At 39.7% G+C, this 14203-nt stretch overlaps 1 protein-coding gene across 1 annotated transcript in view; it reads left to right on the top strand.

Moving 5' to 3' along the window:
• The window catches only part of LOC110161044 (RNA binding fox-1 homolog 3), a 180500-nt gene that overhangs the window by 113737 nt on the left and 52560 nt on the right, over window positions 1-14203 (top strand). Inside the window, 2 exon segments of the mRNA XM_055152615.1 lie at window positions 1871-2003; window positions 11132-11171. Coding sequence (XP_055008590.1) covers window positions 1871-2003; window positions 11132-11171 — 173 coding nt within the window.

Here is a 14203-nt window from a genome sequence, read left to right as displayed (position 1 = left end):
ATAGTATTGAAAGCTACTCGAAAGCTCACTGTATAGTATCATGGCCTTTGTATCGAGGTATGTATAGTATCGTGGCCTTTGTATCGAGGTATGTATCGTATCTTGGCCTATGTATCGAGCTATGTATCGTATCGGCAGCTTCTTAATGATACCCAGCTCTAGTCTACAGCAGTGGTCACCAACCTTTTTTAGCCAAAGATCTACGTGCTTGGTCTGAGAAAAGAGCAAAATCTACCAACATGAACAACAAAAGTGATCATTTTTATTGTTCCAGATTGCTTTATTTGTGCAAGGAACACTCATTACAGAATGACAGTTTTGGTAATTTAACTGTTTTCTGGGGACTAAAACACTCACTGCAAGGGAAAAAAAAGCGCAATTGCAATACAAGCAAAATGCAAAAACACAAAACAGCATTAACAGTGTATCAAGGGGTAATGAGAGGAGTTCTATTATTATCACACTCACAAACTCACAAACTCACGGGTTTATAACTTCGCAGTCACAAATTGTTGAATTTAAGCTCGAGATCTATGGTGGACATGGCAAAGACCTTTTGATCACGATTGATGGGTTGGTGACCACTGGTCCACAGCGCTGCACTCTGCTCCTCTTACTTACAGTTTGGACTTTTAAAATAATCTTTTTCGCTTAAATGGACTAAACCAGTTCTGCTATAGCGACGTCCTCCACCTCTCTACCCCTCTCACTTCTACCCCTCCTTCCCTCCCTCACCACTGCCTTCCCCGTTGTGTTTAAACTATGCAAACTCCTCGATGCGAGACTAGTGGTGCTGCTTTATATTACCTGTGCGTTCCAAGGCTGCTACTACAAGTTTGGTCTTGTTCTACATTTAGTTCCGAATTAAGTCCAACAGTTTTCCAGTAATACCAGGACTAAGCCAGACTTAAACCGGGTCTCAAATGGACTAAACTGGTTCTACAATAGTCTAGAGCCATGCCCTCTATCCTTCTCACTTACAGTTTACAGTAATTTCCCCACACAAAAGTACAAATTAAGAAAAATAAGTATCTTTTTTTTTCTCAAATGGACCAAACCAGGACTAGACTAGTTCTGTTATTGCGATGTCCTCCACCTCTCCACCACTCTCCCTCCTCCTCCCTGCTCCCCCATTGTGCTTCAACTATGCAAACTCCTCAGTGCAAGACTAGTGGTGCTGCTTTATATTACCTGTGCGTTCCAAGGCTGCTACTACAGGTTTGGTCTTGTTCTAGTCTACGTTTAGTTCCAAATTAAGTCCAACCGTTTTCCAGTAATACCAGACTAAAACTTGGTCTCAAATGGACTCAATCAGTACTTAACTGGTTCTAAAATAGTCTACAACCATTCCCTATATGCTTCTCACTTACAGTTTACAGTAATTTTACCACACAGAAGTACAAATTAGGAAAAATATGTATCTTTTTTTCGCTCAAATGGACCAAACCAGGACGAGACTAGTTCTGCTATAGCGATGTCCTCCACCTCTCTACCCCTCTCACTTATACCTCTCCCTCCTCCCTGCTCCCCCATTGTGTTTAAACTATGCAAACTCCTTGATGCGAGACTAGTGGTGTATTGCATTATATTACCTGTGTGGCCCAAGGCTGCCTCTCTCAGGTTTAGCGGTGGATGCGTACAGAGACGGCGGCTCCGTGCTGAGACTGGCACTATGCATCGAGCTGAGAGAGAGAGACTCCTGTTCGATGGGGCGCACCTAGAAAAGATTAAATCTATTGTTTCCCTGTCTTACCCATAATGCATTCTGTCATAGGGAGCTGTCTGTGTCTAATGTAATCTGTCAGAAGGTAAGCAAAGCCAAGCGAAGGATGCTTATGGAGGTTTGTGCTGTTTTTCTTTTGCCCTGCAGTGACGGGGTTTCCCTATCCAGCCACAGGGGCCACGGTCGCCTACAGAGGGGCCCATTTGAGAGGCCGGGGACGGGCTGTCTACAACACCTTCCGCACCGCCCCCCCTCCTCCACCCATCCCGGCCTACGGAGCGTGAGTATATACGGTTACTTTGTTTTACACGTTTTTACATTTTACGTTTCTTCAAGCTGAAAAATCATGCTTCAAGAGCCATGACAAGGGACAACAATGTGATCTGCTAGACAAACATTTGAACAGCTATAGTTACTGAAATCATCTGCTCACGTTCAACTCCTAAGGTTGCAAAAGTGGAAGTGTTGTATACCGTATTTTTCAGATTATAAGGGGCACTTAAAATCCTTTAATTTTCTCAAAAATCAACAGTGCACATTATAATCGAATCCGCCTTATATATTAATTATGGTTGTGCTGACTGACATCAAACCGATTTCATGTGGTGCACGGCGCTCAAAAATCTGTCAAAATGTTTTAGTATGACTCTGGTAAACTATGAATCATGTGGCTTGATGGATTGTTGGAGCATTACGTCCTCATGGAGTAATAATCTCTGAAAAGTTTCACGTGAACCATCTCCAACCTGATAGAAGCACAGAATAGACTCACCATCAGCAGCACATCCTCTGTCACAGAAAGAACACACATATTCAACTGAGTCGTGTCTTTCAGTGCACAAGGAGTGAGCTGTTTTTTTTTCTTTTCAGTGCTTAAAGTTTATGCAAATGAGCCATGTAGTTTTAAGTTTAGTTTCTGTAAAATGTAAACAAATGTGCGTAAAGCTGCATTAAACACATTATTACTCAGTGTATATTTGAGTCCTGCTCATAGGAAAAAAAAGAAAAAAAAAAAACACATTCACATTCATAATTCACATTCGCCAAGACAGGGAGGCAACACCGGGCGAATTACGCCACGATCTGCCAATGGATCATGGACGCCTGGGCTAAGGGATCACTCTCAAATGTCGTCCGCTTGTTTCACTTAATGTGCTTTATAATCCGGTGTCTCTTATGTATGAAAATAGACAAGAGAACTGAACATTACTGATATTGCACATTATAATCCGGTGCGCGTTATAGTCCAAAAAATACGGTACTAATGATACTAAATATGGTATCAAAAGTAGATACTCATTTGAGCAAGTACCTCTACTAAACTCACCACATAAACAGGACAACATTTAACCTTTACATAACACCTAAAGAATGATTTTGAGCTGTATGACAACTATTATAGTACTACCTGTTATTCTATGGTCAGTGAGAATTCCAATGTCTAACTGCCGTGTGGCAATACTGCATAACGCAAAAGTAGTTCCATAATGTAGTAACTAGCATCATCAACACTGAAATACCTTATATTTTGGACATTTACAGACAGAAAACAGGCTTTTCACATTCATAGGTGAAACATTTCAGTTTGCAGCTGTGATATAAGTGCATTGAACAACTTGGAAACGTGTCTTTTACAGTTTTAACGCACTGCTCCTGTTAGTTTAATGATTTTACGTGTCACTGCTCTGCTGCCATTGCCATGACATCACCATAGCTTCATTTAAAACACAGAAAGAACTCATTTGAGACGTTTACAGACAGTGGAAAGCTTTTCACATTCACAGGTGAGACATTTCATTTGGTAGTTTTGGTACAAACAGACGTGCGTTATGAAGTTCTAAAGCACTTCGGGGATGAACACCAACTCTGCGGCGTACGTAACATATGTGTATTTTTTTTTTATCATATACATATTTAAATCATCATTACTGCTTTTATTGAGTTTTTATCATCCAAAGTGTTTGAATTCTATGAGCAATGACACAAAAGTTTTACGTTCAAGAACAGTAGTCCATATTGACAGTTGTAATTTTGCACTCCAAAGTCATTTAAGGGCCAGAGCGATATCAGGTTTAATACTGTGTAAAGACCATTTAGCATTCATTCTCTGCCATTCCCTTTGAGACAAAATAAAGATTAAAAGACCATTTCTCTTATATCTTCTCCTGCTGAATACATCAGCACACATTAAGTCCAAAGCAGTGAAAGTGGATGTTTGTATAGAGTGATTGTGACTCGAGCTCCCTCCGCTCTTCACTCACGCTAGAAATGGATCATCTACATAAGTTAAATATAAGATGAATTCAGAATGTACTTATTTAGATACTTTAGATTTATGCAGTCAGTTTTACTCTTGACAATTAGAAATCCAACTTAACTTAAAAGAAACACACATTATGCTTTTTTGAGGCTTTAATTCCCTTTTAAACATGTTTTTGCCCTTTCGAGTCATCTTCCACATGTTGTATCTTAAATAATTGTGCATTTGGAAAATACACTTAGACGCAGCCAGGTTTTTTATGAACACAGTTTGACCTCCAGATGAGTCTGGCGATGGTTTATGGCAGAGGTGGGGACTTGCAAGTTATGACTTGGACTCGAGTCAGACTTGAGTAACTATTTTTAGGACTTGAGACTTGAGGTGATAAAACAGACCAAGACTTGGGACTCGACTTGGACTTGAAGCTCAGTGACTTGAGAAGACTTTCTATTCTGACCGTAATGATTTCCACTAAGCTCTTAGTCCAATGAGGTTTATTTGGTCTTCCAATATTTTATGTCATTAGGTTCTTTTTTCAGACGAGTTTTTCAGAAGAGTTTGTTTTCATACCTGACAGTTTGGATTGCTCACTAGCACTCTTCCTCAGAGTGGTGACGTGATGTTGCTGTAACATGTCTGGTCCGGTGTCCAGCAGATGGCGCTGTCATTCTGCCTCCACTGGTAGGAAGACAGCACCAAAACCTGTATAAATCAGCTGAAATAAGGTCTTGTCAAAACATTAGTATTTCTACAAGTCTTATATAAATCCTCCAATACTCCAAATATACCATGACTTTTTAAAGTACTGTTTAGCTTAAAAATCATTAAAATTCATATACATTGCAAAAATCAAAGCTATATTTTGTACTTTGGTTTAAAGACTTGAAATGACTTGAAGCTCATAGCAGACAACTTGGACTTGACTTGGACTTGCCTGTCTTTGACTTGGGACATGACTTGAGACTTACTTGAGACTTGCAAAACACCAACTTGGCCCCACTTCTGGTTCATGAACTTAAAAACTGTGTTATAGAAGTCCGGAGTTTTATCTATGATGCAACGAAATTTGCAAACTGTGAACTACAACTACAATTTGAAAGTCATTTTGCATGTGTCCTTTAAAATCAAGTCTTCCTCCACCAACTTTTAAGATATTTTAGGCTTAGTTTTAATATTCTTATCTTCAAGTTAACTGTTATTCCCACAGATTTTATTTGTCCAAAATATATGTACATGAACATGAGCATGTATAAAAGCAACGATCTGAATTCAAGTTATTTTAAACCAGTAGACATGTGATTTTTATCTAAGTAGACATTTCTGTGCAAAGATAAAACATCTTTAAACCAGATCAGAAGTACCCTGAAGTCATATGATCTATTCTAATAACTAAATGAACTTGAACTTGTGTAAACTACTCAAAGGTATGATTTAAACGACTCTAACCCTATAGTACCTCACACTATATAACGTATTTGCATAGAGTGAGCAGTGTCCTGGTCTCCACTCCCTCTGCACCATCAGCTCGTGTAGTTAAAGTCTCTGGAGTAGGTGCAGTAAAATGGCCGCCGTGTGTTTTACAACCTGGAAAACTCATTTAGTGAAGACTCGGAGCCATCAGGAGATCTGCTGCTCAAACTGCTGATGTGGGCAGAGGAGAGAGAGCAGCCCGCGGACACCATCCAAGTCCTGCGAGGTCTGAACCCGGGACACAGGACGAGACGGAGCGATCAGGAGAGGACTCAGAGGACCTGTGTGTTTGGAGCTAATGCTGGAGTTGATTAGTCAGAAGAAGAAGCAATCAAAAGTATGAACTCTGAACATGATGACACTGCAAAAAGCAATGTCTAGGCAACTTAAAATCATTTAAATTAAGAACATTTAATTTTGTATGAGTAACATAATTTCCGGACTATTGAGTGCCAGAGTCTTGCACCGGGTCGGGTACCCACAAATAGTTCCTGAAACGGGCTTGGAATTTTACAGGCGGGTACGCGTGCGGGCAGTGATTACAGGTGAATCAAATGAACGATGAACGGGAGAAAAATACTGCGACGCGCATTCAGGACGTCTGTTGCCCTGGAAACAAGTGCCATTTCCCATCTTTTCCCAGAACAATGGACCTTTAGTGTATTTATTACATAAAACCATCAGCGGAGGATTGGCTTTGTAGCTGCGCTCCTGGTTTAGTTCTGGTTTAGACCTAGTTAAGTCTTGGTTTAGCCCTGGTTTAGAACTGGTTAAGTCCTGGTTTAGAACTGGTGTAGTCCTGGTCCAGTCCTGGTGTTGTCCTGGTGATCGGTTCTGCTGTTTGTGGTGTCTATATATTTATAATCTACTAATGACACAGCGTAGGTTCAGTCCTGGTTTAGTCCTGGTTTAGTCCTGGTTTAGTCCTGGTTTTACCCTGGACTGTTGGGCTGTCGGACTAATGGACTGACCTTGATTTATCAAGGGCACGTGCGGGTAATGGGTGGAATGTTAACGGGTCCGGGCGGGTGCGGATTTAACTTTGATATAATCACGGGTTAACGGGCGGGTGTGGGTCTTCAAAAATGGACTCTGCTGCAGGACTCTGTTGAGCGCGCCTGAATCTACTAATATGTCAACTAAATTTTAAAAGAAAAAAAATATATATATATAGGCCGCACCTGTCTTTAAGCCACAGGTGTCCACGTTGTAATTTGTGGTGTTTACACAGAAAGATGGTACCCAGAAATAATTTTTACAGTTTTTATTTAAATACCAATACATCCTTTTTGTGCTTCTAACATGGCAGGAAAACAACAGTAGTACGACAGGATTATCAGACTATGTCACTTTGCGATCTCCTGCAGAAAGAGCCCCTGTACTGCCTGGGATCATATCAGTGTCCTGTAGGATTTCTGCAGATTTCAGGCTCTCCTGGGGGCAAGGCTAGGTGTATAGATCTTATATATATATATATATATATATATATATATATATATATATATATATATATATATATATATATATATATATATATATATATATATATATATATATATATTATATTTTTTTTTTTTTTTTGGTATAATAATAATAATAATAATGTATAATCAATACATTGTGCAATGCAGTTTATAATTGTAGCCTATTTACTTTATTTAATATTTCTGCTGTCATTGTAGCTCTGCTTTCAAGGACCACACACAAAACATGTAACTCACCAGTACTCTATTTTTTTCAATCCAAATGTAAAAATGTGAGGAAAAAATCACACAAGATCATTTTTTGTATATTTGTATATGTATGTTTTTTATATCTTGTAGCACAAGATCTTGTCCTATCCCACCTCTGCTCTCTCATCCCTCTCTTCTCTCTCCTCTCTTTCCCCCGGTGTGCGGTGTGTGTGTGTGTGTGTGTTGTTGTCAGGTGTGTAGTGAGTGTGTGGTCGTGGGAGAGGCCAGTCACTTTGTCCAGGATTAGATCCAGATAACAGCTCTGCTCCACAAATGGACTCCAGCAGCAGAGTCCATGTACAGCAGCAGCAGCAGCAGCACCACACTCCCACCTGCTCCACACAACAATCACACACACAACTACACAACTCACCTCACAATCACTTCAGTCACACAAATATTTACATTTGTCACTGGGCTGGCAGTGGTGTAGTAGGTTAAGTATTCAACTACGAACTAAAAAGTAAATAGTTTGATTCCTGTACTTTAAAAACTCTGGTCATAGTTAACTTACTTGTTGTGACAGGAAGGGCATCTGGATTAAATCTGGAAAATCAACAGTGAATACATGGTACAGAGGAAGTACTTTGAATATGTTGCAGAGGAAGTACTTTGAATACATGGTACTGAGGAAGTACTTTGAATGCATGGTGCAGAGGTGGTACTTTAAATACATGGTACAGAGGAGGTATTTTCAATACGTGGTACATAGGAAATACAGAGGAAGTACTTTGAATATGTTACAGAAAGAGTACATGGTACAGATGAGGTACTTTGAGTACATATTACAGATGAGGTACTTACATGATACAGAGGAAGTACTTTGAATATGTTACAGAGTTTGTACTTTCAATACATGGTACATAGGAAGTACTCTGAATATGTTACAAAGGAAGTACTTACATAGTACATAAGCTGTACTTATATAATATATTAAAGAGGAGGTACTTTGAATATGTGGTACATAGGTGGTACTTTGAATATGTTACAGAGAAGGTACTTACAGGATACAGAAGAAGTATTTTGAATATGTGACAGAGGAACCAGTACAAAGGAAGTACTTTGAATACATGGTACAGAAGAAGTACATTGAATATGTTACAGAGGAGGTACTTTGAATATCTAGAACATACAGTAGATATTTTTACCCGAGCAGAAAATGGGAGCAGATTGTCTGACTCTTTCCTTTAATGTGTCATTCATAATTTGTGACGTGCTGGAGCTCAGGCGTGACCTTTGACCTGCAAATGGTGCAGATGGAGCCCATGTACAGAGCGATTAAAACTGCAGCAGCTCAAGTCACTATAGACCGAGACTCGAGCTTTTTACATACGGTTACATACGAGTCTCCCTCTATTTACTTATGCATTTTAAAATTTCATATGTAAAAAAATAGAAAAATAGGGCTGTGAAAAGTCAATGCATATATGTTTTTACACTTTTCAACTTGCCTTTTTTTTTTTTTTTTTTTTTTTTTTTTCTGGTACACTGAGTTGAACAAAAAAAACTGGACAAAACCTGAATCCTTAACTGGACTATATTGGGACTAAATGCAATCCAAGTTTATTTATGTGTGTGTGTTTGTGTGTTTGTCATAAACTGTATAAAAAAAATGTACTCAGTGAGTGTGACGTTGCCCACATCGTTCAGCTCCAGTCAAATGAAGCTCATTGAGGCTTGCAGTTACAGGAGTGGATTTGGAGCCAGTTCCACATTAGGAACAGGAATTTATGTAAGTATAAAATAGTGAAATAAAATCACCAGGATAGTTTAGAGCTTTAGAGAGATTAATATGTACATTTTAATACCAAAAGGATAAATCTCACAGCAGCAGTTTACAGAGAGAGGGGTGACATTTATTTATCATTATTATTATTATTATTATTTATTTTATTTTATTTTACTTTTTTTTTTTTGAGTTTGTGCCATGAGAGAAGCTATAATCTTATGCTACATTTACACTGAAATGAATTACCGTATCACTGTATCAGAAACGATCTGCGTCCACACATGTCGTTTCTGTGTCCGCAAGCCTTCTGTATCCACACAGTTTTGAGCAAATTTGTTTACATTCTACATAAATGAAACTTAAAACCGCATGGCTCATTTGCATAAACTAAGAGCTAAAAAAAAACAGCTCGTTATTGTGCGCTGATGTGGTTCAGCTTCTGTCAGTCTAAAGGACACGACTCAGTGGAATATGAGTGTTCTTTCTGTGACAGAGGGGTGTTCTGCTGATGATGAGTCTGTTCTAGTGTTTCTGTCATGTTGAAGATGGTTCATGTTAAACTTTTCAGAGATTATACGTCTGCAGGTCATACACACAGACCATATATATAAATGGACATGTATGTGAGTTTCAGCTGACGTCATTGTTATTAAAAGCCCGCGTTGCATGCTGGGAAATATTTTGGTCGGAGGCAAGAAACACGGTAGCGGTCAAACACAGTGCGTAACCTCGCGTATTTATCCCTGATAATGGTAAATTCCTGCTGCATTATCAGATGCACAAATAGAAGCACAGAAGAAGGAAAATGTCTTTTTCGTATTCTGAGTGAAAAGAACAGCTAACGGTGAATTAAACGGCTTTTAAACATCCGCAGAGCAAACGTAGAAGATCCTAACAAACCATGGACTCCAACAAGTTCAACAACACATCGAGACTCTTGGAGGTTTTCATCTTTTCTGCTGTGAATGGCCCAGGAGTTTCCACCAAGTCATTGTGGATATCGCCCAAGTGAATATTTGTCCAGGGAGTTGGAGATTCTGACCAGAAATTTGGTTTGGTCCACCTTTTGTCGGGGTTGAAAAGGGTGATTTTGCGTCCGTCGATGCTTATGACCAATTTCTGGTCAAATCATCTTGGGTCCTCTGCCGTTAGAGTGGATAAATAACCAGGATCAATACTCTTTACGTGTTTTCTCGCTCCGTCCGTCATGTTGAATTTGTGTTTCTTGCCGCCAACCAAAATAATTCCCAGCATGCAACTCGCGCTTTTGTCAACAATGAAACTCACCTATATTCTATCCTCTTAGAGTTTTGACGGTGAATTACTTTGCAGCGTATAGACCTACATCAGCATATCAGCATTTTCAGGTGTCCGCACAGTGCCGGATCAGATCTGTACTCAGATGAATTCGTGGGAGCTGGCGGCACCAGATTGTTCCGTCTCTGGAGCCGTTTTCCATCGGATTAGTGTGAACGAACACTGCATCCACAACGAAAATGACTCGAATACGAACTAGTGTGGACGGGACCTTAAACATACTACATATACATTATAAACAACAGAAAAGCACATTTCTAGAAAAGGAGTGGGAAGAAGAAATAAACTTATTATATTAACCCACCCCTATTCATTCATTCATTCGTTCATTCGTTCATTACATAGTTTCAAAAAAAAAAAAAATGATGTGGTTGCTGGACAATGATGAAAAAAAAAAACAAATATTTACATATAGAAAAATAAAAGATAATAAAATTGACTGTATCATGGTTGTAAAAACAGCAATAAGCAAAATGAGAATGAAGAATGCAAGGAATTTTATTTTATTTTATTTTTTTGTACTGTATTATGGTCGAAAAAACAGAAATAAGATAAATGAGAATGAAGAATGTAAGGATTTATTTATTTTTATTTATTTATTTTCATTTATGGTCGTACAAACTAATAATAAAATTTACAAAGGCACAAAAGCCTCAATCAATTCAACATTTTTTTTAAATGTAAAGTCAATTGGAAACGTCGAGTTGATGGAGCCGGAAACACGCCCATGTTCACTTCCTGTTTGGAACGTGGCGGCTCCCGGGTTGGCTATGTCCATTTATATAAACGGTCTACGGTGTGTGTGTGTGTTTTGTAACTGTACTGGGGTCATGCAGGGACAGCCCCTCCTCTTCCTCCTCCAGCCCTGGTCTAACCCTGCTCCTCTTCTCTGCTTTCAGTGTTGTCTACCAGGATGGCTTCTACGGCGCAGAGATCTATGTAAGTACTTCCTGCCTCTCTCTCTCTCTCTCTCTCTCTCTTTCTCTTTATCTATCCCTCTCTTCTCTTCTCTCTCTCTCCCTCTCCTTCCTCTCTTCTTTCTGCTTTCTAAGATGTAACACAAGTCCGAAAATCCAATCGAAAGCGCAGCCCCAGAGAAAAAAAACGTGCTCTGTCCGGGTCTCCTCTGCCAAAAAGGTGTTGGGTATTCTATTTGTCTTCAGGACGAGAACCCCAAACCCCCCAGTGACAGGGCACAGTGCACCACGGAGGTCTAATGTGACTCAACCAGTACTAAACCGGGACTGAACCAGGACTAAATCAGGACTGAACCAGGACTGAACCAGGACTAAACCAGGACTATACCAGGACTGAAACAGGACTAAAACAGGACAAAAGCAAGACTAAACCAGAACTAAACCAGGACTAAACCAGAACTAAACCAGAACTAAACCAGAACTAAACCAGGAATAAACCAAAACTAAACCAGGTCTAAACCAGGACTAAACCACAACTGAACCTGAACTATCTAAACCAAGACTAACTAAACCAGAACTAAACCAGGAGTAAAGCAAGACTAAACCAGAACTAAACCAGGACTAAACCAGGACTAAACCGGAATTAAACCAGGACTTTTTTTTTTAAGTTTAGTATTTTTTTTTTTTTTTATGGAGTTTAAGTCAGTTTTGAAATACATTATTTATATTTTCGTCAATCTGCACGTATATTTAAATTTTAGATCAGTTCTGTTTTGGTGGAGCAAAGATAAAAACGCTACTGTAGAATTTTTATAGTAAAGAAGTCAGTTTCAGTGTATTTTTAAACAAAACGCAGTGGCATGTGTATCAGATCCATATTGCTGTAGTATTATCTCTTAAATCAAATAGTAAAAGTCCTTAAGAAACGTACTGTATCATAAAACGAGTGCTTCCAGGAATCAAACAGCAGCAGTTATTTCAGTGTATTGTCTGGGGTATTCCGGGACGCCTCGGGGGGTAGGGGGCGCTCTCATCTTCGGGGAGATAAGAGGCGCTCCGGACGATAAAATGAATTAGCTGTCCCGCAGGAGATGTCCCGAACAGAGGGGTCACAGACGGGAGGAGGAAGGGGGGGGTCTAGACTCTCGTCCACAAACAAGAGCCGAGACCAGATGGGGAAATGATCTGTCCCAGTGTTAGAGCGAGAATGTGATATGTCCCTCTGAGGCTTCCATACGTGTAAGGACTAAATATGTACATACTGGAGTTAGAATGTTAATGGAGAATTCTGTACTGTTGTTGTGCTCTTGGGCAAGACACTCAGCTCACCTTAGTTTTTCTTGTGAATGCTGAAACTGAACTAGGACTGGACCAGGACTGAACCAGGATTAAACCAGGACTGAAACAGGACTAAACCAGGACTGAAACAAGACTAAACCAGGACTAAACCCAGACTACATCAGGACTGAACCAGGACTGAAACAAGACTGAACTAAGACTGAACCAGGACTAAACCAAGACTGAACCAGGACTGAACCAGGACTAAACCAAGACTGAACCAGGACTGAACCAGGACTAAACCAAGACTGAACCAGGACTGAACGAAGACTGAACCAGGACTGAACCAGGACTAAACCAGGACTGAACCAAGACTGAACCAAGACTGAACCAGGACTAAACCAGGACTGAATCAGTTTTATACCAGGACTGAAACAGGACTAAACCAGGACTGAACCAAGACTGAACCAGGACTGAACCAGGACTAAACCCAGACTACATCAGGACTGAACCAGGACTGAACCAGGACTGAACCAAGACTGAACCAGGACTGAACCAGGACTGAATCAGTTTTATACCAGGACTGAAACAGAATAAAATCAGGACTAAACCAGGACTGTAACATAACTGAACCCAGACTGTACTAGGACTAAACTTCACTTAGTTATTGTTGTGAGTGTTTACCTTTAACACATGTTTACTCTGAACACCAAATAGAAAGAAGAACTCTACACTGAAAAAATCTCAGAATTAGACCCTAGTTGAAAAAATCTGCCAACTGCCTTGAAAAATCTGACTAAAGTGAACTGTGAATCTAAAGCTGAGTTACAAGTAATTCCTCAGTGTAATGTACAGTACATTCCTCTTTCATCTAACGAGGCACAGCAAGTGAAGTGTACTTTAGTTTTCATTCATAGAACTCATGTTCTATGAACATGAGATGTGAAGCTGTGTCACTTCCTCAAGTATGAAATCTGTATAATAACCTTTACTTTAAGAGGAAGTTCATCTTGGTAAAACCATGCAAACTGATCGCTTTAATTTGAGTGAGTAAATGTTTCTTCTATACACAAGTTAGAGTAAAAACAGGTTCTATTCTACAATCATGTCATTTAAGCTGCATTCAGAGTGCAGCCTGAAGTGACCCAATCCAATGTTTTCTCCCCTATATGACCTGTATTAATGAACCAGATCCTTTTTTTTTTTTTTTTTTCAAATGTGACCCAGGCCACTTGGATATGTGCTCCTAAAAGAAGAAAGAATGCATCAGCACATCAGCCAAGTGCAGGTGCAGGACCAACAAAATCAGATGATTATATTTTATGATTTATATTTAAAATTTCTGATGAAGGACGTGGAGTCTGAAACATTGGGCCAATCAATTGCATGTTGGGAGCTTTAAAACAGTGTGTGGATTTTTAATTATTCCTGTTTATCTGCTCCCAAAACCGATACATATCTGATCTTTTGACACGCGACTTCAACTGGCAACGGTCAGGTCGCATTCAGTCCAGTGAAGCAGTGAAGCACATATCAGTCCCACTTCTCTTGGCTGCGACTTGGCACCCACATGTTCCTTTCTACGGACGTTGCTGCCACTGCCTCACAAAACACCACGGACAAAAACCTTGTCTTTCTCCTTCTCAGTCTTCTCCTTGAAACAAATAAGCTCTACATGTTCTGACTCCAGTACGACAGAGACTGAATGAACAGAGAGAGAATATAGGAAAAACTGGGAGGAAGCAAAAGGAGGACCGGAACTGACTGGGACATGGA

Source organism: Boleophthalmus pectinirostris, unplaced genomic scaffold (genome assembly GCF_026225935.1).
Source record: "Boleophthalmus pectinirostris isolate CB_2022bp ecotype Guang Dong unplaced genomic scaffold, ASM2622593v1 HiC_scaffold_17, whole genome shotgun sequence".
Taxonomy (NCBI): Eukaryota; Metazoa; Chordata; class Actinopteri; order Gobiiformes; family Gobiidae; genus Boleophthalmus; species Boleophthalmus pectinirostris.
This window is presented reverse-complemented; position numbering and strand designations above follow the sequence as displayed.